Genomic DNA, 26615 nt, shown 5'->3' with positions numbered 1-26615 from the left:
CTTCTGAGTTCCCAAAAATCTAGTCTCTGTGTATTGGGCAGAGGAGGATTTCACAAAAGGAGGTTGAATCGAAGGAAGAGAACAGAAATGGAGGAGAAGACTTAGCAAAATTAGGAGAAAACCAACTAGGGTTTCTTGGGAAGGAGGAGCTTCCAGCGGCTATAAAAGGAGGTACCTCCTACTCCTTAAACACAACCAACAACCCACATCCATAGAGCAAGCTTCATCTCTCATCCCTGAAACCTCTGCAATTTCAAGCCCCATTCCTCAATATTTTCCCATTTTCTCTTCTGGTAAATCATTCCAGAGCTTGACAGAGTTTTCTTCAAGTTGCTGGAAACTACTCAACACACCCATTATATCCCCCATCTCTCTCTCTCTCTTCAACAAACCTTCTTAGAATCCCTCCCCCCTTTCCTTAGAACCTTTGTTTCTCATAGGAACTCACAACCCTCTCTCTCTTTAATGCTAATGTTAATACCACTTTGCAAAACCCAAGGGAAGGTGTCGTATAGTGGTGTAGCTCGGAAGTTCGAGTGTTGTTTCCACAGAGAGCGGTGTAAAGAAAATAATAGAGATGAAAAAGAACAATTGTGATTGAGAAGTATATTTAAGCAGGATATGATTTAAAGAAAAATTAATTGATTAAAACACTAAGGCATTGGGGTTCCACTTTTAACATAAGCATGCAACTCTTAATAATTTGATCCACAAAATATTTCCCAATGTAGATGTTCAAATAATTAAAGCTCTTTTTAATTTCCTTTAGAAATATTCTAAGCATAACTTGTATCATTGGCAACAAACTATCAAAAAATAAACTTAATCAAAATTCTATTAATCTTTAGTAATTCTCTTCTCTTTTAAAAGCATGAAAGTTTTTACTACAAAATGGAAAAAACATGATTGAACCCATGAAATAGATTATCAAACATTCATCAATTAATTAAAAAAGAAAACTACAAATTCCATTTGAATAAAAACTACAAAATCACATTAAAGCTTAAGTTTGGATCAAACTAATGAAAATTACATACTCATATTAAAAGCTTTCCTCCTAGCCTTAGCTAGGGAGTTAGTTCCCCATAAAATAAAACTAAAACAGAAATTTAGAACTAGAAGAATTGGAGGAAGGAGAGAGAGCTCAAGAGAAGATTGTGAGCTTGGTGTGTGTTTTGAAGCTTGAAGACTTCTCTATTTATAGGGCTAAGAAGGAGGAACATCATGATGAATTCCAACACCACCATTCCTATTCTAATACAATCTACAACTCTCACTTCATCTTGTCTAAGTTAGTGTGGTTGGAATCAATTCTTTTTTGTTTGCTTCCATCCCATACTTCTTTTCCTTTCTTCTTTTGGCATGGGTGTGGCACTTCATTCATTTTTTTCAATTCTTTAGCTGCTGCACCTCAAGCTTTCTTCACATGGGTTTTCAAAGGTATTCAATTATGGCTGCCTTTTGCTGCCAACCCATGTGAGTTTTCTTTTGGTTGCTGGAAAAAACGATTCTTCTAAACCAGGCTTGGTGTAGGAAGGCCTGAGGTTTCAATATATGTCCAATAGGGCTCAAATTTGGATATGTCATAATAGACACCCATTGGAACAACTTTTATGAAGAATGTATTCCCATCTGAGCAGTACAAGTGTATGTTTTGGGCCTTACAAGTTGACTTCCGTAAATGGACTGGAATTGGCTTCATTTCTTTTCTTTCTTTTCTTTTTGCTTCACATGCATGCACATTCTTTCTCCTTAATAGCTCCAACATGCACCTATATAAAATCATGATATTAGAATAGAATGTAACAATTATTGCCCAATTGATAAAAGTTTGGGTGCCACTTCAAAGAGAGATAACCAAATAGAGAATTCAAATGAATTAGCTTATGTTTCAATGAAGTGCAAATGGATTCGTAAAATGCAATGGAACATTCTAATTGGTGCAAAAATCAATAAAACAAAGTACTAACAAATATAGATTAGGGATAGAAATTGTAATAATTATGTGTTTATCACTAAACTCATGATTACTTTGCTCCCATGCCACAAGCTTCTCATGCCAAGCTAAGAATTTATCTGTAAGCGACTGTTGTTTTCGTTGGTGAAGATAACCAGGGTGCTTCCTAGGGCTCCATTATCTTTTCGACGCATTCTTGGGGTCTGATTCTTGAACTCAAACCCAGGGGCAATTTTCCACACATTTGGCTCTTTACAGCAGCCCAGGCCCATAGTAGCTGCAGGAACGAAAAAGCCCCTACACATTTATCATAAAATACCCTTGGTTAATTCAAACATTAAGAATAAAAATTATTAAGTAAATGATGATAATATGGTAAATTCTCATTTTTTTCATATTCTAAAAAAAAATAAAAAAATAAAAAAATAAAACCAATTGGCACATGCGTGGCTAGTCTATACATAAAGCAAAAGGCAGAAAATGATAAACATTTAAAATACCAAAAAATGCCCTTAGTTAATGCAAACATTCAGAATTGAAATTATTAATTAAATGATGATAATATGGTAAATTCACACCTTTTCATATTAAAAAAATTAAAATTAAAAGAAAAATCAGATAATTGATCTTATTTTTGTGGAACACAACTACCCATTATCTTTTTAATTTTAAAATAAATTTTAAAAATTTTAAAAAAAGTCTCTCATAAGTGCGGATAGGATAATTTTCACTAAACTGAAAGAATGATGTCACAGGTGTGAGCGGGGATTAATCTGGGTTGTGGTTAAGGCTTAAAGGTGCCACCCATAGTTGGGGCCTATCCAGGACCACCTCGTGGTTCAGACCCAAAAAAAAAGAATGATGTCACAATCTACCACTTTAATTTAGGAACCTCCAAATGTCCACATTTCAAGCAAATTTCAGGTAAAAAATTTCTACAATTCACGCGTGAATTTGAATTTAGAACATCTGAATTTATGGTTTATCTCATACTCATACATGATTTGCTTCGACTGCTTCGACTAAATAGCACATGGACCTCATTCAGCTCAAATTCTTTCTGCTTATGGACATGGTTTAATAATAATTTTGCTACTGTGCTTATACTTAAAAATTAGGCTTTTTATCACAAATGGTCCTTGACGTTTACGAAATTATCACGAATGGTCCTTGAGGTTTTTTTGTGACACTAATAGTCCTTAACGTTTGGACTTTTTATCACAAATGGTCCTTGCCGTCAAAAATTCTGTTAAGTGTATGATGTGGAAGATAAGTGGAGCCCACATGTACAATCACATAGTGACATGTGGATTAAATAAATAAATAAATATTTTTTTTTATGAAAATCCATTAAAAAACCATTTAGCCTCTCTCTCTCTCTTTACTCTCTAAATGGTTTTTTAATGGATTTTCATAAAAAAAAAATATTTATTTATTTATTTAATCCACATGCCACGATGTGATTGTACATGTGGACTCCACTTATCTTCCACATCATACACTTAATAGAATTTTTGACGACAAGGACCATTTGTGATAAAAAGTCCAAATGTTAAGGACTATCAGTGTCACAAAAAAACCTCAAGGACCATTCGTGATAATTTCGTAAACGTCAAGGACCATTTGTGATAAAAAGCCTAAAAATTATTATTTCTCTCGTAAGTCAAACTTTAGCCTAACCGTCAAGTGGGTCATCTACTACTACTCCTCCCCGGTCAAGTGGAAATAATGAAGTTGGGTTGCCATGCGTGTAGGTTGTGTGACCTCTGAATGGAATATTCAGATGGCTTAAAGAAACTTCCCTTTTTGTCAAACTATTTGCTTGACTGGTTAATTAGAATTAAGTCACTATCATAATTAATGGAAAAATGTAATTCACTAGATGCCATTGTTTTTGTCAATTGATGAATATATGCCCATTATGAGAGGCAAATAGGAAACCGTCTTCCTTGTTATTGTTTGTACAAACTTGAATCAAACAATAACTTGAACCAAAAAGTGTATTATATGTGTATTATATGCTTAACTTCGTAAACGATCGTAATAAACGCCCAAGCAAAAATAGAATTGAGTTTCGAATTTATCTTTTTTGAATTCTTAAATCAAAACTCACCTTAAACTCAAAAAGTAAAGGGGATAACCAAGGTGGTTGGTGTGAGTGGTTCGGCACTCTCATTCCTTAAGAGAGGTCAGGGGTTCGATCCCTGCTCTCGTACGGAATCACCACTTTGGCCAACACTTTACCCCTTACGGGCCGACCCGGTGTGAGTGGGGATTAGTCTGGGTTGTGGTTAAGGCTTAAAGGTGCCACCCATAGTTGGGGCCCATTTAGGACCACCTCATGGTTTAGAACAAAAAAAAAAAAAAGTAAAGGGGATAAAATGACATTCTCACATATTCCTACAATTAATGTAATCACAAATAAATTATCGCAATGGAGAGTCGTTACTATGATAATTGAGAGTTAGGTAATGAGGAAATGCGCTCACCAAATTGAATAATTCCTCCAACCACGATGAATGTATAGAAATCACCAAATGCAGCCGTGGAAATGTGCGGAATAGCAAAGCCATCAATCTATGCATAGCTGTTGTTGGCAATTTAGCTTTGACTATATGACACAGCTATTAGCATATTATTAATTGGAGAGGGCACATGATTCATATCTCTGTATTTTGGCCTTAAAAACATGCTACACAACACATGTTCCATTATAGAAAGTTAGACTAATAATTGCATCATGCTCATTGTATTACCTTCAGCCGCATTTTTGACTTCTCTAGAAAGTCATTATACTCACAAGTGATTCCAGCAAAATCACTTTTATTATACAAAAAAAAATTAAATAAAAAATAAAAAATTGAAGTGCTTGCTAAAGAAGCACATAGCAAGTGCTCTCCAAAAAATTATTCTATAGCTCAGAAGAAACACTTCTAAGTTTTTATGCTAAACAATGTCAAAAGCGTTTTTAATTGTTCGAAAATATTTTTAACTCCTCTAAAAGCACTCCCAAACATGTCTAAGGCCACTTCAACCGTGCAAGGCATACCCAAGCAAGAGGGGGCTCAAGGGCTGAATTGCAGCTCCAGTGCGCCAAGTCCAGCCCGGGCAAGGGGTGGGTCCCATGAGCCCAATCAAGCCCACATGCAAGTTCAGCTCGAGTTGCGGTCTCGGCAAAATGACTAAATGCTGACGTCATTATGATGTCAGCAACCAAAAAACAAAAACAAAAAATTCTAGAAATAGTTTTTTATGAATATTTAGTCATATTCTTTACTTCCCACATCAAAAACTCTATATAAATTCATCTCCTCATATCTTATGTGAATAGTGATTGCCCTTACCCTAGCTTATAGAGGTAGAAACAAAATTGTAAGGGCTGCCACTATTTACATAAATAGTGACAGCCCTTGCCTTGCCTTTGCCCATATGACCAGTGCTCTAAGTTTGTTCCAAATCAGTTTTTGAACGAGCCAATGTAAGTTTGGTCCGTTCATTTGAAATTCTCATGTTTCAAAGCAGCCAAAAAACGGGTCGGGTTTCAAACTGGAGGGAAGTGGAGGTAACGCATCCGAATCCAAGAAAACGGATCTTGACGAGTGGCGTAACTGGCGTGGAGACGACGACTTGAAACGAACGCCATGGCCAACGAGGAGACATAAAGTCGCCTACAAAGTTACAAGACTCCTCCATGCCTAACCTTTCTTTCTTCTTTCTTCTTTATATTTTTTAACGGTCCAAAATTCGACTGTACAAAAATGGACCCAACACGCCTAAAAGCAAAAGAAAATTCAAACCCAATTCCACCTTATAAATTCACACCGTCTTTCTCATTCACAAGTCACAACCAGCTTCGTCACCACTTCTCTCTCTCTTCCCCTCTCTCTATGTCACAGAGAAACGAAGAGAGAATGAAGAACCGAAGCTCCAGAAAGATTTCCGCAACATGGATTCCCATTTTTTGCATCCCAGCTTTCCTCCTCGGCATGCTCATCACAAGCAGGTTCCATTTTCAGCTTTCGAATTTTGGTTTTGGTTGAATCCGTGTTATGGGTTTCTCTCTGTTTTGCTTTTAGTACTGAAACGAATTTTGGGTTTTGACGGTAGCAGAATGTGGGTAGCACCTGAATCCAATGGTCAGCTCATTTCGACTCGTCGCCAGGAGCAAGAGCTTCAAATCGTCTCAGAAGATTGCGCAACTAAGAAGGTAACAATTAATTGCTCAGAAATTCCAAACCCTTTTGTTTAAATTTGAATATTCTTTAAAAAGAAATTTGTTGCTATTTACAGAAGCCTGGACAAGAAAAGGATGTAATGGACGAAATTTACAAAACCCATGAATCAATTCAGTGAGTGCAAACACTTGAGCTCTTGTTGTGATTTTGTTGGACTTGGGTTGCCTTCTTTTTGTTGCAATTGCATGGATTTGTACTATGCACTAACTACCTTGCTACTTATTGTGAATTTTGCGGAGGCTTGCCAGATCTCTAGACAAGCAGATGGCATCAATTCAGATGGAGTTGGCAGCAGCTCGTAGTTCCCAGGAGATGGGCACCTCGAGTAGCGCCGGCGGCAACTCGCAGTTGTCTAAGGACAGTCCAACGAGAAAGAAAGCATTTATTGTTATTGGAATTAACACAGCTTTTAGTAGTAGAAAGAGGCGAGATTCAGTTAGAGAGACTTGGATGCCTCAAGGTACCATAGCTCTGTTATTCTTCTGTGTGTAAATAAGATCTATTAATTCTATGGGACTGCTTGCTGAAAATGTCTGAATTGTGTGGCCAGGGGAAAAGCTACTACAATTGGAGCGCGAGAAGGGGATTGTAATCCGTTTTATGATTGGCCACAGGTATGGAACAATTCTATTAAAGTCGTATAACTGCAGCCTATGGAATTGAAGTTTGATGAGGCAATTTTGACATATGCATGTGCTCTTCTCCCATGACATTTGGATACTCATACTTTACAGAGTAGAATATTTTTTTGAGAAATCAGCACTTCTCCAAGAGAGCTAAGAAATTAAGAAATGCATTAGTATAGTCGTTCAGTGGTAAAATGTCCTGGTGGCAATAGATTGCTCATGTTGTGAAAACAAGTTCTGAATCACATGTTGCCCTTACTTTATATTTAAGTCAACATTTTAGATATTGAGACTTGCAGTTTAGTTAAAAAGTTTCTTTTGCTAATTTAAAAACGTTATACTGTGCAGTATGATCTACTTGTAGCTTATTTTGTGGGTACAAGTTCTGAATCACATGCTCCTCTTATTTTAGTTTTTATCAACATTTTAGATATTAAGACTTGCAATTTAGTTCTAAATGTTCTCTTGCTGAAGTAACCCTATACTACATTCTGTATGATCTACTGGTAAAGTTGGGCCTTATACTGTCTCTCACCATTCTGGGGTAACTATGACATGCCATAATCTTTCCCCTCTGAAAGGGATATGAATATGGAGAATAGGAATATATACAGAATAGATTATATCTATAAAGAGAGGCCAGAGCATGGTTTTTGCTCATGTATAGCACACAGTGATAGAGGATAAGTTATTAAAATGGTGTTCTGTTTTCATTCTGAAACTAACCTGGGTGATATCTGCATAATTCATACAGTGCAACATCCAACAGCATTTTAGATCGAGCCATTGATTCGGAAGATGCTCAACATAATGATTTCCTCAGGCTGGTAAGAGCGTAGACATAAAACTTTGTACCTGTGGAACTATGAGGAATTTGGTCTCATTCATGTTTTGTACTGTAGGAACATGTTGAAGGTTATCATGAATTGTCTGCCAAAACGAAAATTTTCTTCACCACTGCAGTTGCAAAATGGGATGCTGATTTTTATGTCAAGGTGGATGATGATGTACATGTCAATTTAGGTATGCAATGCTGCTGTAATGCTCATATTTTCAACTACTATAAAGATATGAATATTGTTACCACGGATGAGTTTCTTACATGTCTTGCTTGTATAGGTATGCTAGCTACAACTCTTGCCCGTCACCGTTCAAAACCTAGAGTCTACATCGGGTGTATGAAATCTGGACCTGTTCTTGCTCAAAAGTAATTGTCCTGATGCATTTATAGATAAGTTAGTCTTCAATTTACATGTTCCCTCAGGGAGGAGATATTAATCTTCTACTATTTCTCTATTTTCTAGGAATGTTAAGTACCATGAACCAGAGTACTGGAAATTTGGAGAGGAGGGAAACAAATACTTCCGTCATGCAACTGGACAGATTTATGCACTCTCAAGGGATCTAGCTACATACATCTCCATCAACCAGTAAGAATACATTATATTATCATTTCTTTTTCATTGAATAGAAGTAGTATTACTATTAACCTTGTGTGATACAGCATCGAGTGTCCTGTACTAGATTTTGAAATTTGGCATATTTGTGTTGGAGATAAGAAATACATTAAACTGTTCACCTGCATCAGCAAAAATACACTAAGACATTGAAGATTGCAACCATCTTTAATCTAAGCTTTGATATACCCAAAAAAAAAAGGGGGGATTATTTGACCTTTTAAACTGTTGTTTTATCATTGGTTTGAAATTTGAGATTTGGGAATCGGATGTGGGTCTAAATCAAAATGAATAGCCTGAAAGCACTGGTATTTTTGCCCACCTTGGCCTACAGGTATTAAAGAGTTTAATTCACGCGTCCATAGTTAATAGAATCTCTAAGTGTTTAAAGTGGTAACTAAGGTTTTAAAGTTTGCACATGTTACTTTCTGCAAGACATGATGAAGTTCTGAGACATCCTGTTTTTTATTGCAGGCCAATATTGCATAAGTATGCCAATGAAGATGTGTCGCTTGGTTCATGGTTTATTGGTTTGGAAGTTGATCACATTGATGACCGCAATATGTGCTGTGGGACTCCACCAGGTACTGTTTTTAGAACAAATATGTGAATAGTGGATCTTGCATCCAAATCTGAAGAAACAATGGTATCTTTTCGAATATTAAAAATGGGATGTGGTGCATATTTGCTACCCATTAGATGAGACACATTAAAATTGATCCCGCACAACAGATATACATTTCCTTTTTGGAACTTATAATTTGGTAAATCTGTCTGTTACTGGATTTATTTTGATTTAGATGAATCCTCTGCAGATTGTGAGTGGAAGGCACAAGCAGGTAATGTGTGCATTGCATCATTTGATTGGAGCTGCAGTGGCATCTGCAAGTCAGTGGAGAAGATTAAACATGTTCATGAAAAGTGTGGTGAAGGGGATGCAGCTGTTTGGAGTTCATTATTCTAAATCAGTTCACGTTGTAGAGGCCTTTCTTGTGAAAAAAAGTGTGTAAAAATTGTTCAATTTCACTTCAAGTCCAGTTGACATTTTTGAGAGTGTAGATGGAGATAGCATTGATACACATTTCTAAGACATTGCTTCTTAAACTTTTGGGGAAGACATGAGAGCTGGTGACCTGGTGCTTAAGTTATGTGGAAGCTGTTCAGTCGAAGTGTTGGCGATTGAATGGATGTGAATCTGAAAATACTGTTTGTGTTCAAAGATATATTCCGATTGTAATTGCGTGTGGGAGGGTGTTTATACGAAATGACAGCTCTTGCATGTACGAGGGTATTTATACGAAATGACAGTTCTTGTGATATAGTTTTAAGTAGGATCGAAATGTTTTCTTCTGATGTGGGTATTATTTGCACCAGGCCGAGTGTGTCCCCCAGTAGCAGGAGCAACCTTTTTCAGTTAATGTTGTATTCTTCCACTGATCCACAGGAATTACTTGTTGTAATACAAAACACAAAAAATACATTGCTTTCGCTGCTGCTTTCATGTTATGTGATGAGGGCTGGGGGTTCCTTTTCACTTCATTGGTTTTATGATTTTCATGCCTTTCTTCACTTCCAAAGCACTCTCAAACGTGCACTAACACACTTTAGAATGCATAAGTTACAATTAAATGAACTGTTTTAGATTTGAGATAACCTTTAGGTGAATGTTTCTTTTGCGTCTGAAGCCAATATGGTCGGTAAAAGTCAATAGCTTCTTATGGCTTTTGACATCAGAACATGCAGGCTTGCATTCTGCTTATTTTTTTGTTGTTGATACAAATACTCTAATATATGACATGGTTGGGCCTTAAAAAGCATAAAAAAGAGATTCATGGTTGTCAGAAAACGCTTTTATGCTTATGTAAGAGTTAAAAGCGCATCTAATTGCTTTTGGCAGAACAATTTAAAAGCTATGACGAGTCATAAAAGTGATTTATGGAGAAGTACCTAGCAAACACTTGGATTTTTAACAAAAATTTAGATGTTCTGTCCATAAAAGTGTTTCTAACAAAAGCCACTCATAAAGCACTTGGATTTTTAACAAAAATTGAGACGTTCTTTCAAAAGCACCTCTAACAAAAGAGCTTATGAGCATAAGTGCTTCTGAAGCATTGATATTGGGTTCGTTTGGGAGTAATTCTAGATAGGCTAATAATGACTTCTCCATATAATTACTTTTGATCTGAAGTGATTTATAGAGAAACACATGAGAGAGCACGTGGGAGTGCTTCTCTCCATAAGTGATACTTGCCTCCCAGAATCACTCAACTGAAGCTGAGCCAAAATGAGTCAACATCCAAGCCTGCCAGGCAAGCCCAACCCCAAGGCCCATAAGCAACTGGCAGCAAACGCGATATCCATCATCCAGAATCCAGTTGGATCATCAATTTTCTTAAGTCGGGGCCCCGAAAACTCATAACCCAACAATTACCAAAGTGTTAATTAACTTTGGATCTTCTTTTGTCATCCGATAATCAAATACGTACATCCACTCCATCGCAGCTTAATTATCAATTGGCTTTTGAACTTGAAAGTGGTCAGCTCTCAGCTCTCAGCTCTCTCTCTCATCATCGCCGTAGAGCTGAGATTTTGGAGCAATCGGACGGTGGTGGAGAATGGAGACCGCCGATGTGTTCTTGGGCCTGCAGGACTTTCTTGAACGAATGCGTCAACCGACGGCCGCTGATTTCGTCAAGTCCATAAAAAGGTAAAGTGGATTTTGAGATCTTGGATTATTTGTTTCTGCAGTAAGAATCTCTTATCAAAGTTGAGAATTGAGTGCGAGAATGGAGTTTGATGTTTGTTTTGCATTGAATTGAACTGGGTTGGTTTGGATTGGATTGCAGTTTCATAGTATCGTTTTCGAACAATGCTCCTGATCCAGAGAGGGACAGTGCTGCGGTGCAGGACTTCTTTGCCCAAATGGAAATGGATTTTAGGGCTCATCCACTTTGGGCTGGTTGTTCAGAAGAGGAGCTCGACAGTGCTGGCGAAGTGAGTTTGAGTTTGATATTAACTAAACGCTTAGCATTTTAGTTTTGCTTGCATATATGAATGATCATGAATTAATTGTCAAGAGGGATTAAGTGAAAGGCTAAAGCATCATTGCTTAGGTGGGTGTTTGCTGTTGTAAGCACAGCAACTCATCTTCTTCTGCCCCCTTCTAGTTTCTACCGGGGAAGAAGAAACATGTCTTAATGACACTTTACATATGAAATAAAAGAAAACCGAAATTGAAAGCTGAACACACCCATCAAAGAGAACCTCACACTCCATTCTGGCAGTGTAGAATGAAGATTTATGAAAATGTAAAAGATATTGTACTTCATACCTTCTTGTATAATGTATATCAGTCTTCTTTGAGGAACTCTGTAGTTTTTCTTTCATCTTCTAGGACCTGTATTATTTTAGCATATCTCTCCCTCTCAGATGGTTTTTTTTTCCTTTCTAATACTTTATGTTAATATGTGATGTCTTATTGATGTTGTTGGCATTTTGTTTTTCTTGGATTCTGTTAAATACAGGGACTGGAGAAGTATGTCATGACAAAGTTATTTCCTCGTGTATTTGCTTCAGTTCCGGATGATGTAAAACTTGATGACCAACTGTATGAGAAGATGGCTTTAGTACAACAATTCATTCGACCGGAGAATTTGGATATTAAGCCCACATTTCAAAATGAAACATCATGGCTGGTGAGTAAAGGACTACTCATATCAAATATGTGTGTATATATATATTTATGAGATATAATATACATATCAAATATGTATAAATAAAGTATGTATACAGGAGAGAGAGAGAGAGAGAGAGAGAGAGAGAGAGAGTATGTACTATTGGTTAACAGTTCCTAGTTTAAGGAGCTTTTTTGAGAAAAATTAGACTGAGAGAGAGATATTGATTTTGTAATGAGATCCTTAAATAAAGACATGGACATAGCTTTCAATCGAGATGCATTGATTTGCATATGAGTTGTCTCTATTTGTTAACAGTTCCTTGTTTAAGGAGCTTTTTTGAGGAAAATTAGACCCACATGTTGACAGGTATTGAAAAGGAAATAGCAATCAGGATAGTGCGGGATTTCCAAACACTAGCAGGAGTTTTTGTAGCTCAGACAAATTCCTAGTTTATAGAATCACAAAATAGAGATCAATTCTCCCTATTTCCTTCCTTCTTGTGGTGTGAACTAACTGTCTTTTCATGTTCGGTGTAATTATTGTGTCAACTTTTCTAACTTATGATTGAACTGTTTTTTTTCTTGGTTGTTTTTTCTTTTCATGAGAATGCACATAGGATCGCAATATAATTTTTTTTTTTTCTGACTTCTGTAATCTTAGACTTAATCATTGTTGGATACCTCTCGTTAAATCCTTACCAATGCATTTTTTTGTTGCTTTTATCTTTTCAGCTTGCTCAGAAAGAACTGCAAAAGATCAATATGTACAAGGCACCCAGGGATAAGCTTGTGTGTATCCTCAATTGTTGCAAGGTTATCAATAACTTGTTGCTGAATGCTTCTGTTGCTTCAAATGAGAATCCCCCTGGAGCTGATGAATTTCTTCCCGTCCTAATTTATGTTACTTTAAAGGTATGGCAAACTTTATATAATGTCCTGATTTATTTGATTAAAAATTTACTTCTGATGCAATACATATCATCGTCTATTCTAAATAAACTATTCAATTAATTTACCACTGGAGGTGCGTTGCGTTCTTCAATTGTAGAAGGGACCAGAGTATGTCATGTTTACAAAGTTGCTCTATTTAAATGATGATGCAGGCAAACCCTCCACAACTGCACTCAAATTTATTGTATATACAAAGGTACAGGCGACAATCTCGATTAGTTGGTGAAACAGCCTATTTTTTCACAAACATGCTCTCTGTGGAGTCCTTCATCTCAAATATTGATGCAAATTCCATTTCAATGGATGAAACTGAGTTTGAAAAGAACATGGAAACTGCTCGAGCACTTCTTTCAGGACTTTCAACTGATTTGGACAGTCAGTATAATCAAAGCGGTCAATATGCAGGATATGTACATCGGTCAGAATCTATGGAACCCAGACATCAACCTTTGAATGCCAACAAGGATTCTGCACAACACAAATCTTCTGAAAGAAAATCCCGAGCGAAAAATATGCCCTATGGTGCAAAAGATCATTTATCCTTTTCGAAAATTCCATCCCTTTCAGATTTGGAGGATAAGGGCGCGACAATCCTTGTAAATGATGATAAGGCGAGCCAGGTCTTCCGGGAGTATCCATACTTGTTTGCGCATGTTGGTGATCTAACACTCAATGATGTAGAAGACCTCCTTAATAATTACAAACACCTTGTTTTCAAGTATGTTTGTCTTTCCAAAGGGTTAGGCGTTGCTGCTCCATCTCTTCCTGTATCAAGTTCACAAACAGAGTTCCACCAGCATGCTGAAACGGCAAAGCAACAGGATCACTCTAGAGCTATAGAGCCTAATGATGAAGTATCAAATGATATTAATAGGAATGATGGTTCTCTAGAACCTAATGATGAAGCATCAAATGATACTAATAGGAAGGATGATGGTTCAAATAAAGAGCCTCTTATCGATTTGGATAATTTGCAATCCCTATTGTCACAGGATCAAGCAGTTGCACCACAGGGTGGTAAACACGAGGAATCTTCTCAATAACAGCTCTCCTAGGACTTGTATTTTGCAGGAGTATGTTGAATTTCCAACTTGATGGTCACCATTAGGGCTCTTCTTCTCCTTTTTTGCCCTGATGTAGATGGACTATCATGGTGACTACTTTTGGTTGGCAATGAGTGCTAACATTTGCCTGTCCTTGTCACGTAATGGTGAAAACACGGGACAGAATTGAGGAGTTTAGCATTTGATGGGCAATGCATCAAATAGCAATTGTATGAACTATGAAGATGCGAAAATATACTCCTCTCAGCAAGCCAGCATGCAAGTGTATGCTTATTATGGGCACTTATAATTCGCATATGTAGCAATATAATGATCCCGGGACACACAGGAGCATGCTGAGCCTCGAGAGGAATGCGATTTTTGCCAAAGTTGCACCTTGCTATCCTTTGTTAAGGTGCAGAAGTCTGTGTTGTAAATCCATGTCCTGTGTTCTTTTCTCTGTAGTGTCACTCTTCTGTACATATACAGAAGTCTTCTAACGTTACTGCGAGTTTCTTCATTTTTGCATTTTGACTAGATTGGCTGCTCTGGCAGTTTAGTATATGATATATCTGACTATGGCTTGAGATTGTGGCTTGTCCACAATGACAAAGGACAAAAACAAATGCTTGTTCGGTTTTAAGTGAAACTCTTTTCTACTCAATACTTTTGGTTGGCTTCATGGCTAATCTTGGTGCAGGAGATATTTTGTCCAAGGTTAGCTTTGGACTCTGTGTCATGTGTCTTAAGCTTGCCCGACATAACCAAATTTCCCTTCTTTTGGTTGAGGTGGATTCAACTATTATCTTAACTCTTTGTGAAAGGGAGATTTCAGCTCTTCTCCACCGCCTCCTTGTCTGAGGGAATGTAGCTGCTGATCGTTTAGCCAATTTGGGCATATTGTCTTGGGCCTCCAGCTCTGTGAATCGAAATGGAAACGCGGGTTAGCCCAGTTGGTCAGGACAGTATCCCAATTCCTTTGCACTCGCGTTCAAATCTGCCTCCTTACATATTAGATTAAATAATAATAAAAATTGTGAGTCGAAATAAGTTTGAATTTTTCCATATGAGATGACACTAACTAATATGACATCTGGTTGGTTGGAATGCTATATAGTATTGTAGTGTGACTGTTTGACATTTCATAACTTGTAATTCTGGCTATGCATGCCGACTTTATGGATATGAATATGATAGGACAGAATGCCCAACACAAAGAAGAAAGAACTCTGCGAATAAAACCAAATCTCATCCTCGTGGATTTGAATGGTGATCTTACTTTTACCCTTGTTTCTGGCCCATCACCTTAAACCCAAAAGTCACAAGTCAGAACCAAATCCCTAGAAAATTGAAACCAATCTGTTATTGTATGCCACATATTTATTCTCACGTCATCAGGAAAGGAAGCTCAGAACGTTGATTTTGATTGTGGGTTTTTGTTGTTCTGATGTAATGTAAACCATATTTTCCACGTGCTGCTGTGTTTTTTCCCTTCTTCTAAGCTTTGTAGATAAAAAAAAGGCCGTACATATTGACTTTCACATACCATAACCCATACGATACTTCAAGGAAAGAAGCATATTGGGAAAGATGAAATCACATTATTATACGCTTACATTTTCTGTATTTATAAGATTTCGAATAGGTGCCTCGAATTCAAGTTGATATCTCAATTATGACGGCGATTTCAACGTAAAATATAAGCACAAAATCCGAACTCCCTGAGAAATAAGACGTACTACATCAGCAACATGTTATATATCTGAAAACAAAATGGTCTGTAATTAGAATTTTATTTTATTTTTTACAGCATATTTGTATAAAGAAGATATGTGTGTTAATTGATCATCAATCTTAACACTACTACCTTGTTGCTTTGCTTTTGTTGTTATATTATCGGATGGATTCATGTCTCCCTTCCAAATTCCAATAATGTAGCAAACCATACTTATTACAGATAGGAGATTTGATATTTGATGATGTCGATGTCGATGTTTTCTAAAGAAAAATAAATAGAAAAATACAATTAAGTTTGTGAAATATCAAATGTAGGACAACCTGCAAACACAACAAAACAAAAGCTTGTTCACTTGCAGACGTGGATCTTGGGATCTGACAGGCAGGCAGGCAGGCCAACTGGCAGCAGATCACACCTCTCTTCTTGTGCTTCACACCCACACTCACTCTATAAGTATTAGGGTTAATTACATACAACCCTTAAATTTTAGGGTTGATTTGGAATTGATATACATATAATATATGTTACCTATATCGCATCGCTAGTGAGTATGTTAAATGCTTACGTGACAAGTCCGGAAGTCAGGTGCCAATTTGAAATGAACACGGAAATTTGGAGAATTTTATGTAATTCACCTTAAATATTACATATATTTTCAGAGAATCTTCACCATTATTATACTGAACGTATTTCAATTGGAGGGGTCCAAGAATCTTCATATTACAAAAGATTAAACAACAAATAATTTTGGGGTCACAGATAAGGATATGTTGTTACAAGTCCTGCTTTGCCACTGCACTTGGCCATTAACTTTTTATTTCTTTTTATTTTTGTTTGTGTGTGTGTGTGTATATATATATTAATTATATTATATATGGATGTATGCGTGTGTATTTCTTTGGCTTCCAGCCATTTCTAAAGCCTTTTACTTTGTACAACACGTGCAATGGTGGATCTCAGCTATCATGCTCCAACTTTTTTCTTCAACAAAAAAAGAAAAAAAAAAAACTTGCATTTCACCTTATAATTCTTTATTATTTTGCTGAGTTTCTTAAAAATTGCATATTAATGAAATTCTATGCAACGAAAATCTGTGTATTCCACATAGACAACGATATATTTTGAGACTAATTGCAATTATCTTCTTCTTATGATTAGAGGTTGTTAAGACAATTACCAGTTAATTGTACTTCAAGCAAACATCATTCATAACCTTATGGAGGATAAATGAAAAAAAAAGTAGAAGCAAAAATCCCCTATATAAGACAGTTTAGCACATATTATTACAAATCTATCAATCCAAGTTTTTAATCAAGTGAACGTTAAATCAGATATGCGGTTTTCAGATTGATCATTGAACAACATAACACGCCATCCACATGAATCAGCATAAATCCTTAACGGACTAAGTCGAACAAAAATCAAATGTAGATTTTCTTAAAGCAAATCATTGGTGATATTGATAATTGATGCGATGAGCCCCTTTCAAACAGAATTGGATGGTCCCAGCCCTACACCAAACACATTATAATGTGAATGCCATCTTATTAGGGCAAAGTGCTGCCATTGCCAACCAAGGGGAGCTTGTCTGGTAAGATATGATAGATTTAGTGTACCAAATTCACCTTTCATGTGCCTCCCACGTTGTGGGGTGCATGGCTTGTCGGCTGAGATGTATGCATCTTCTGCTTCCTTCACAATTTTTCCCTGCACCTGGTGTGCATGTGCTTCAATTTTAAAACAAAATGTTCTGCTAATCAACCCAAACTCTCATCTCATGCACAAAATACAAAATTAAAAAAATTAATTAATATATATTTAAAATAAAACAAAAAAACACTTTAATTATACCGTACCAGTTAAAATTAAGTTTACGATATAAAAATTGGGTTAATCGTATTTAACACTAATCTAACTTGTTTCGTATACATTTCGAATTTTTAATAAAAATTATAAGCTAGTGAGTTAGTGTAAGATTCTTGTTGTTTCGAGTATGGCTTACCCTAATTGCTTGCACTGTCTTTACGTAGCAGCTGGAGTTCTGACAGATTTAATTTTTAAGCTGAAAGTTCCAAATTTCTTTCTGATTTCTATTGGTACTTTACTTGATCCATGCTAATAATGGTTTCTTGAGTTTAACAACAGCAGAAATAAAATAAGAAAAAGGTTTTGGCTTCTCAAGATTAATCTTTTTTTTTGTGTTTGTCGAAACATTGCTAAGAAAAATAAATTTGACAAGGTAAAAATTGCTTGCTATGAAGAATATTAAACTTGTTTTCAATATCAAAAGAATATCAAACATTTATAAATTATTATAGTTTGATTTTCCAAATGCAAATGTGGTCAAATGTGTACACACAAAGAGAAACTAGACCCAGCTTAGTAGGGGGCTTGGAAGATTACTGTAAAGTGAAAGTCATATACTTTTTTTTAATGTTTTTTCTTGAAGATAAATATTTTTTTTTTAAATTTTTTCTTTTAGGAAAAAACGAAAGTCATATAATTGTTGCCACTAAAGGAATGCATGCATTATAATTTATAGAAAAGAGGCTGCGGATTAATTACTTGTGGGCTTCCTTCTGGGTAAACGTGGTTCCACCTAATAATACGTGCTGAACATTTATTTATGTTGATTTGTTTGACCTTTGACTGCTTCAAGCATGTCCCAATCGATCAAGTATTTGTGCAGCAAAACTAAAGCAGAAGCATTTACAAGAACAAGCTCCAAAAGCAGAAACAGATACAATTATGAACTTATATACAATGATGTGGGAAGAGAGGAGAGGAGCAGAAAATTTTGAATTGGCATAAATATCTTCAAATTTCAAAAGGTTGTTCTCTTTCAGTTAAACAAGATTAGATGCAGAACTAATCCAACCCTAGAACCACAATTGAGTTAATTAGATTCTTGAGTACTTGTTGGGTTATTATTTGTTTTGGATTTTTGTTATGTTATAGTAGCGTTTTGATACAAACTGCTTGTGTCGTTAGACGGTGAATTTAACCGATTAGATCGAAGGGAGACAAGAGGGAGGTCAGCCTATGATTTACCATGAATAGCGTGTAGACTTGGCATGAACTGGTTGGATTGGATGGAAGATTTATCCGTTTTCATCTTTTAAGCCGGACCCTTAATAATAATTAAAGAAAAGGAGCTTTCCTTTCACACCTTCACTTATTAAGCATACTACTACTACATATATTACCCCAAAGAAAGGCAACATAATGGTCCTGACATACTTCTGTCTTGGTCTCTCCTTCCCACAAGTCATTGTTAAAGAATGAGTAAACACAAAAATTGAATCAAATCTAATTATATTAAATTAAAAGGATAGTCTTGTTATATTAAAATACACATCACTTTGTTCATGTTTGACAAACTCAACACCCTCTCTCTCTCTCTCTCTCTCTCTCTCTCTCTCCTTGCTTTGGAATACCATAAAGACCATGGCAACCTCATAATAAATAACATTGCTCTCTTCTCATTAACCCCCCAACCCTTCTCTCTCTCTCTCTCTCTCTCTCTCTCTCTCTCTCTGTGTTCTGTGTGCTGAAAACACCAAGAATTTGACTGTACAAAACACAAGCAAATCTTATCTCATTCCCTGTTTCAGAAACTAAAAGAAGTTGAAAGAAGGAGAAGAGAGATCAAATGGGAAATGAATATAATCGTTTCCACCACCACCACCACCATCATCATCAACATCACAATCTGCAAATGCATCACAGAAGCACATTCTTACCCATGTTGTGTTCAAGGCCATCCATCAAAGATGTAAGCCTCCCCAACCGCTCTGCTTCCTTCAAAGAAGACCCTTTGTCCCCAAGAATCAGCTGCATGGGCCAAGTCAAGAGAGGCAACAAAGTTAATGGCTTTCCAACCTCTCACAGGCTCACCATCACCAACTCCAAGCATAACAACAGCCCCAACAACCACCACCACAACAACAACAATAATTTCAAGTATTCAAAGCTCAAAAAACTCTTCTCTAGCAAAAGCCTCACTCCTACCACTACAACAACTATCACCACAACCACCAAAACCAACACCAGATGTAGAAGACAACAAGTGGTTGTGAATGCTTCAAGTGGGCCCAGGATCAATGGTCAAGATCATCATCATCTTTGTGTTCCAGATATTAACATAGTGGATTTGGATCCTCCTCTGCCTGTGATCAAGAGGGTGCACAAGAAGCCTGAGTCCCAAGAAGAAGAGGTGGGCAGCCTTTGGAAGAGGAGATCTGGTGGGGCTGCATTGGAAGGTTTGCAGCTTAAACTAACCCACCATCCAAGGCATCAAAATCAACCCACTACTGTCTGATGATGGGTAAAAGAAAAGAAAACCAAAAGGGGAGTGAAGAAAGTAGCTGTACATGTTTTGCTTTTGGATCCCAATTTTGGATATTGTTTGATTCACATTCACTTTGCCAAATGACATAATTGAGACTGGTAGCTTATTGTTGTTATGTGTTGGGATTGTAGTTCATAGATTTTAATGTTTAGTTATTTGAATTAGTGACAAATCCCACCGGGTGCTCTTCTTAATTGGGAAGATCTCATGGGTTTTTTCTGTCTTTTTTTTTTTTTCCTTTTCTTTTTTGCATTCAATTTGCAAATTTGACTCTTCTCATTGCCAATCTTTCATTAGCTTTCTGTGAGCTTTAGATTTGCCAATAAATTGGCTTGTTTTAGAGTTGGAGGCAAAGTGGAGAGAAGCTAAATCCCACAAGCATATGACAGGGGAAGTGAATTGGTACATTTCATAGGATGCGTGAGGAGTTGCAGTTTTCAACTACTTCTTCATCAGTCACCAACTAGTTATTGATCTAACCAGTACTTCTTTTATTAATGTTAGAAAAAAATATTCTTAAGTCCAAAGTATTCTCCATTTTTACTGCTATCAAAATTAGGCAGATGCATAATGTTGTTAGATTATGGATTAGTCAAGATGTAGTTAACCACTAAGATTTAAGATTATACATGAAGTTTTTAGCTTATATAATCACCGCAAAATATTTTTTAAAAATAAAAAGCTAGGATTGGGGTGCTGCTGCCACGTTGCCATGGGTTGCAGTGGCCCTAAGTAATGTGCGTTTGCATAGTTGGCGATGCCATTAGGTTGGGGCGGCTACACCGACAAGCAATGGTCTCCAGATGGAACAATCGCGCTTCTCACAGAATTGACCTCATCTTCTTTCTCACACCTTAAAAATTAAAATGAACTTAAAACTACATGGCCAATGGTCAGATAGATGGCCATTTCCATGAGATGAGAAGAACTTACAATGGCCATTTCCATGAGATGAGAAGAACTTACATATAATGGGGATGTCATCGTAATGGTATCCCCAGTCTATCACAAATTGCCATATCGGAAAGTTAAAACACATGGTAATGGTTGATCGGCGGCAACGCCACGTGGTATTCATGGTATGGGTAAATTTCTCTCATGAGACAATAAAGGAGAGATGAGAGGAAGGAAGAGAGTAGTCCAAGAAGTCACTTCTATCATGGAAGGGGGAAATCGAATCTAGCACCTTCTGTTGCACTTTGCCATCTTAGTGTGCAGGTTCTCTTAATATATCAAAAAGAATATTTCTCGTCGCTCATAAAATTTAGGCTATCTACGCATCTAACTTAATCTAAACCTAGGCTCCACCCTCCATGTTGAAATTGTTGAGTGAAAAAGCGTATGGACAACCAGCAAAATAGCTTCTTTCAGTCACGACAAGTCTTGGTAGTTGGTAACCCACCGACAAGACTCAAAAATTACAATTGTTCTTTGCATGTGCAGGAAAGTTAACCACGCAGAAGCTTCGGAAAATAAATATTACAATATATAAGAGAAAAAAATATCGGTTCTGGCTGCATCCATTACTATACTAGTGCATTTTGTCAATACAAATTGTTACAAGTGACAATTGGAGAATGTCAAGTTCATCATCTCGCATAACATTACCCTAAGCGAGTTGCACACGAGCCTAGTGTTCTATTTCAATTCCTGGTTCGATGCCTAAGTCTACATTTATACAAGAAGCAGAAAGTTACAGCATTGAGTGAACTGGACTACTATCATCACCCTTGATCTTTATATGGCGTCCAGATCAATTTGCTAACATCAACATCCAGGCCCCCGCGACCGGCTGCTTTTAGGTGACGATCCAGGACCTTGGGGTCTGCACAAATTACATGCTGCCCTTTCCTGTACTGAATTAATTCTAGACTCTGAAGGGTGGTCAATATATCCTCTGCCTTGATGGCTGTCATGTCACTTAGCTCCTGCAAGACCAAACATCATCAAGTATGATCATATACATCACCTGAATATCCTCTAAGAAACTCAGCAAAAACCATATGGCATTCAGATACTGATCTGATATATTTTCTCCTTTTACTTTCCAGCCATATGATGATGTTATACTTTTTTTGTGCGGATGGAATAGAACAATAATTTTCAAGAATCAATGCACATGCATGGAGGTGAACACAGGAGCAGCACTATTAGGTATCTAATTGTTGAAAGAATGCTTTACAACGAGGGAGAGGAGTAAATAGAAATGCACACCCCCGCTAAAGGGTGATTGTCCTACAACAAATCCAGTATGCAATTCTAAGTATTTGAACAACTTCGATAGCATGTGCAAAAACACTTGAAACACGTTCGGCAAAAAGTTGAAGCAGCAATTATGTCACGGGTGAACCACATTGATTTAACTAACAATTTAGAAACGCTCACCTTGATTGAAATATTTCCCTTGTGCTTTTTCAAGATGTCTAGAAGCACCCGAGTCCAGTATCCTCTGTAGCTTAGCAATCCTAGGTCAGAGAGGGGTCTTTCAGGCGTTCCAACTTTACCTTCTTTCTTTGAAAGTTCATATGCTGCTCCATATTTGAAAAGGCATTAGTAACTGCTTCTGGAAAGAGATACATAATTAAGGCAAAATGATGCAACCAAAGAATAAAAGGTGACATCAGTCCAACAATTAACTTTGATTAATGACAGAGGGAAAAACTTAGTTTCCTGAGCCCTAATGCACACCAGAGTCAGCACCAGTCCATCAGATTATGCCATCATACTTAGAGCAGTGCAGTTACTGCATGAGCATGTGTCCCCCTATTGGCTCAATTCCATATGACACTAGAAAATTCTTAGGAAGTGAAAAGACAGCTGACCACGTCATGTGGGAATAAGGGCTTATGCCTTGGCATGACCAAAGTGCTCCATGTCATATAGATGAAGAGTTTGAGATTACAAATAGGGAACAGTTGTATAGAAGGTATTCATAGAGTCCAACATTATAACTAGATCCCTTTGAATTTCTTTGCACAACAAGGCTTAATGGAAAAGAAACTGCACACATACTAGATAAGAAGGAATTTTATTAGTTCTTCTAGTCAGCCAATTTCCTATTGCCTCAACAGTTGTGTAATCAGAGAGCTTTAAATAATAATAAGCAATGTGTAACATGAATTTGGCTTAATAGTCTCCCACAATCCGCAACTGCAACTTATTGGAGGACTATAGAAGGATATTCTAGAAATCTTACTGGACATGTACCCATTAATAAATTTGTGTTTAGAGTGGCCCCCCACATATTACAAATATTGAAAGGACTATCAATATAAAGTTAGAACTCAATCATAGAGATAGAGAGAGAGAGAGAGAGATTTGAAATAAGCTGAAATACAATAAGAAACTAAGTGCCAGGGCTTACAGAAGGCAATCAAAAATTTGCCATAGCCTTTTCTTTGATATGGAGGAAGGGTGAGGATGCACGCCAAATTATAGGATTCCTCCGAATGCTTTTCCTGCATTATGAGAAATCACATAATTAGTTATGCTGAAATTTCGCATTAACAAAGAGGTGACCAGGGGAAAATAATCTAACCAAAAACTGGAAATACAGAGAACTCTACAGTCACTTCAATATCTGCAAATAAATTACCTTGGAAAAATATCCAACCATGTGGCATCCTCGATCATCGCATTCACATAAAATGTAAAACAGAAAGAGGTCAACATCATAATACAGGGTCTTGTGATCAAGAAACAATTTCGCCAAATAACAAAGATTCTGCCCATAAACCTTGTTCTTTTTACCATCAACCTGATTCAATACATTTAAGCCAAGAAAATTCACATCAGCCACAACCTTAAGATCTGAAAATACATTGCAAATAGACCCCAAAACTTGTCAACAAAAAAAACGCACAGCATTTAAAATGTGACGGTGCTTTCAATTTTCAAAGCAGAGTAAATTACAGATTGCCACTTTTGAAACCACATAATACCTTCCCAGATTAACTGAAGGAAACTAACATAAGGGTTTCTTTCAAAACCCATCAATGATATGTTATGCAGAAACAATGTTACTAACCTCAAACATAGAAAGTGTACCACTTCGGTATATCTCATCACCAGGGGGATGCTTGAGATCACATTTCCTCTACATATGCAGACAGAAAAATATATAAATAAATATGATAATAACAAAACCAGTCAACTACAGTTTTTGAACTTAATCATTAATGAAATAAACTGCAGGTCCATTACTACATAAACTATCCACAAACAAGCTATTGTAAGCAAGGAAAAATAATAATATTCGAGGCACAGCTCACCATATGCCTTTGAAGTTGTTCTTTGCGCTTCATGAAATTGAGGCAAAACTCACAAAAGTACAGCTTCAAAGAGTCATTATATTCTGGTGGAAATGGGGAGAAGTACCACGTCTCAATTTCGTATCTTCCAAGTTCTATTGTCGCTATATTTTTCACTTTTGTAAATTCTTCATGTTCACGCAAGCTGGCAGCATCAAGTTCCTCATGGCCCTATAAAATTTCAAGAACATCTTCAGATCAAAAAGTTTACAAAATCTGAAACATGCAATTCGAGAAGCTCACTAATGCACTTCCTCGCATAAAATCCATTGTCAGCACATAGTAATGTAAATTACTTTTACACAACCTTCAAAGTAGGTTGTTATAGCGTATTTTGTGTACGTGCGTGTGTGTGTGTGTGTGTGTGTGTGTGTGTGTGAGACAGACAGACAGACAGAAGGTGATGACAAGTCAATTTCCCAAACAACAGGAATATTGATCAACAATAATAAGAATGAAACGATTCTAATTAGTGCATACCTCTACATGTGTCTCATCAATCTTCCGCTTCTGATGGCGAGTCATTTTCAAGCTTGTAACCTAAGAACCCGCATATGTGAAAAATTATCAAATGGATATTTTGAAAATAAAAAGGTATAGGAAAAGCAACTGACAAGGGAAAGTAAAGGTTATTTTCATAAACAGCAGGATTTTCTTGGTACAACCCAAACATTATAAGAAGTTACACTTCAAGAAAGTTCATCTTTGGCATGCTAAACAAACCGCAATGTCACCCATGAACAATACTCAAGAGGGACATTTGAAGAAGGGTTGATAACAAAGAGGGTAGAGTTACCTTATCCTCCACTTTCTCATCAACTACAGCCTCTACTGATTCAAGATCAAGTTGGTCAAGTTTCACCCACTCATCAAGCCTCCTATTGACTGACAAATTGAACAAACATAAATATATCAGAATAATTAAGAATTCATTGGAACTGTAACAGATTAATTTAATTACATCCCACCAGTATAAGATCTCAGCCTATTCTATTAATTATATGATATCAAAAGATAACATTTTTTACGATAATCAAACAAATGAACACCACAGATAATCAAATGAAATGATGTTTATGTGCATACCAGTGAGAGCAAGGTTTTATTCATGATTCATCATACCTCGTAGAATCCATTCCACAAATAAAATACTCATTCATTCAATCCCAAAACGGGCCTAACACCTCTAGGCTCCAGGCAATACCTTTTTCCCATCATATAAAATCTGTATTCATATTACTCCTCACTCCTCCAAAACCTTACCAAACATATTATATGCTGTCATTGTAACTCACTCTACATTGTAATGTAACGGTTCGTTAAATTCTCTACTAGACTACTACCCCAATGGCATTTTAAGAGATTACCCCCGCAACAGAAGGCAAGTTACTAATTTCACCAACACTTCAACTCTACAAAACCTGGGTCCCCAATTAGACTATTGGCCCAGCTGAAAAATCACCAAATTGGCAAATTGAACACATCTATCCAGAAAAACTGGAACCCTAAAAAACATAGAACAAACTAAAAACTCGAACCCTAACCCTAAATTGCAAAATTGAGCAAGAAATGAGGAATTGGATCTTACACTCAGTGTAGTGGACGTAGTACTCGTAGTCGTTGGGCCCACCGCAGTGCGTTCTGCGGCGTTCGATGACCTTGACAGGGTGGTACTTGGAGTCCCTCCAACGACACATGACGCGCGTGCCAACCTCCAGAGGAAGGATCGACGACTTTCGCTTCTTCGATACGTCAGACTCCAGCGTCCTTTCGTTGGACGAAGCATGGTAGCCATCGACGGACTGCGGCTTTCTATCGCCGTCGCATGCGGCAGTGGCCGGGTTGGGGTTAGCAGAGCCGTTCTCTGCACTCGGCGGTGTTCCTATCGAACCCATTGTCGGTTGACCAGAGGGCCTTTGAAAATGTGGTACCAGATGATTACAGCGGGGATTAAGCCAGAAGATCTATGGGCCGAGTCCATGGGTTGGGCCATAAATCATGGGCAATGATAAAATAAGAACCATTTACTTAAGGCCCGTTTGGTAGTGCTTTATGGATGGGCTAAAAGCACTTCTGATAACGTTTAACATAAAAGTTTAGAAGCTCTTATGGGCCATATAAGCGCTTTCTGGAGAAGCATATGTCATGTGCTTCTTCATAAAGCACTCCCAAATGCTTTTTCAGGAATCACTTCGATTTCTTATGAAATTTTCAACATCTTTATAATAAAAGCACTTCTAAGAGTTTATAAGCAGAAGTGCTTCCTAGAGA

At 37.0% G+C, this 26615-nt stretch overlaps 4 protein-coding genes across 7 annotated transcripts; 3 read left to right on the top strand and 1 right to left on the bottom strand.

Moving 5' to 3' along the window:
* Positions 1-5669: 5669 nt before the first annotated feature.
* Positions 5670-9781, top strand: LOC110753517 (Galactosyltransferase family protein). Of its 4 annotated transcripts, none has more exons than XM_021954432.2 (11): positions 5670-5960; positions 6065-6164; positions 6248-6306; positions 6432-6652; positions 6743-6806; positions 7573-7645; positions 7721-7841; positions 7938-8025; positions 8123-8248; positions 8750-8859; positions 9091-9781. In XM_021954432.2, the coding sequence occupies exons 1-11, from the start codon at positions 5716-5718 to the stop codon at positions 9237-9239; spliced, it is 1356 nt and encodes a 451-aa protein (XP_021810124.1). In that variant the 5' UTR covers positions 5670-5715; the 3' UTR covers positions 9240-9781. The 4 variants fall into 4 exon arrangements, with proteins under 4 accessions (XP_021810124.1, XP_021810129.1, XP_021810135.1 ...); XM_021954437.2 differs by having other exon boundaries at positions 5674-5960; positions 6068-6164; XM_021954443.2 differs by having other exon boundaries at positions 5675-5960; positions 6441-6652.
* Positions 9782-10746: 965 nt separating this feature from the next.
* Positions 10747-14611, top strand: LOC110753893 (vacuolar protein sorting-associated protein 9A). The gene is made up of 5 exons (XM_021954881.2): positions 10747-10982; positions 11122-11269; positions 11800-11970; positions 12684-12863; positions 13055-14611. Exons 1-5 carry the CDS (start codon positions 10891-10893, stop codon positions 13943-13945), a joined length of 1482 nt encoding a protein of 493 aa, XP_021810573.1. The 5' UTR covers positions 10747-10890; the 3' UTR covers positions 13946-14611.
* Positions 14612-19082: 4471 nt separating this feature from the next.
* Positions 19083-20149, top strand: LOC110753607 (myotubularin-like protein). Its single transcript, XM_021954544.2, has one exon. The coding sequence runs from the start codon at positions 19336-19338 to the stop codon at positions 20002-20004; it is 669 nt and encodes a 222-aa protein (XP_021810236.1). The 5' UTR covers positions 19083-19335; the 3' UTR covers positions 20005-20149.
* A 1374-nt stretch (positions 20150-21523) lies between these two features.
* On the bottom strand, positions 21524-26283 carry LOC110753489 (histone acetyltransferase of the MYST family 1). The gene is made up of 9 exons (XM_021954395.2): positions 25933-26283; positions 25141-25229; positions 24825-24884; positions 24306-24515; positions 24062-24130; positions 23630-23791; positions 23399-23492; positions 22420-22562; positions 21524-21962 (listed from the first exon to the last, which is right to left on the bottom strand). Exons 1-9 carry the CDS (start codon positions 26237-26239, stop codon positions 21759-21761), a joined length of 1338 nt encoding a protein of 445 aa, XP_021810087.1. The 5' UTR covers positions 26240-26283; the 3' UTR covers positions 21524-21758.
* Between the last annotated feature and the right edge of the window lie 332 nt (positions 26284-26615).

The sequence above is a fragment of the Prunus avium genome, chromosome 1, assembly GCF_965620075.1.
Source record: "Prunus avium chromosome 1, drPruAviu1.hap1.1, whole genome shotgun sequence".
Classification (NCBI taxonomy): domain Eukaryota; kingdom Viridiplantae; phylum Streptophyta; class Magnoliopsida; order Rosales; family Rosaceae; genus Prunus; species Prunus avium.
Note: the sequence above shows the minus strand (reverse complement) of the source record. Positions and strands in the feature narration are given on the sequence as shown.

What these genes read in the sequence shown, in the direction of transcription:
- LOC110753517 (XM_021954432.2), top strand. Translation starts at nt 5,716, where the DNA reads ATGGACCCAACACGCCTAAAAGCAAAAGAAAATTCAAACCCAATTCCA. An exon ending in AAGATTGCGCAACTAAGAAG is followed by an intron (nt 6,165 to 6,247) that starts GTAACAATTAAT and finishes TGCTATTTACAG; the next exon opens with AAGCCTGGACAAGAAAAGGA. An exon ending in CGTTTTATGATTGGCCACAG is followed by an intron (nt 6,807 to 7,572) that starts GTATGGAACAAT and finishes TAATTCATACAG; the next exon opens with TGCAACATCCAACAGCATTT.
- LOC110753893 (XM_021954881.2), top strand. Translation starts at nt 10,891, where the DNA reads ATGGAGACCGCCGATGTGTTCTTGGGCCTGCAGGACTTTCTTGAACGA. An exon ending in TTCGTCAAGTCCATAAAAAG is followed by an intron (nt 10,983 to 11,121) that starts GTAAAGTGGATT and finishes ATTGGATTGCAG; the next exon opens with TTTCATAGTATCGTTTTCGA. An exon ending in TAATTTATGTTACTTTAAAG is followed by an intron (nt 12,864 to 13,054) that starts GTATGGCAAACT and finishes ATGATGATGCAG; the next exon opens with GCAAACCCTCCACAACTGCA.
- LOC110753607 (XM_021954544.2), top strand. Translation starts at nt 19,336, where the DNA reads ATGGGAAATGAATATAATCGTTTCCACCACCACCACCACCATCATCAT.
- LOC110753489 (XM_021954395.2), bottom strand. Translation starts at nt 26,239, where the DNA reads ATGGGTTCGATAGGAACACCGCCGAGTGCAGAGAACGGCTCTGCTAAC. An exon ending in CTACGTCCACTACACTGAGT is followed by an intron (nt 25,230 to 25,932) that starts GTAAGATCCAAT and finishes TCAATTTGTCAG; the next exon opens with TCAATAGGAGGCTTGATGAG. An exon ending in ATGAGAAAGTGGAGGATAAG is followed by an intron (nt 24,885 to 25,140) that starts GTAACTCTACCC and finishes GCGGGTTCTTAG; the next exon opens with GTTACAAGCTTGAAAATGAC.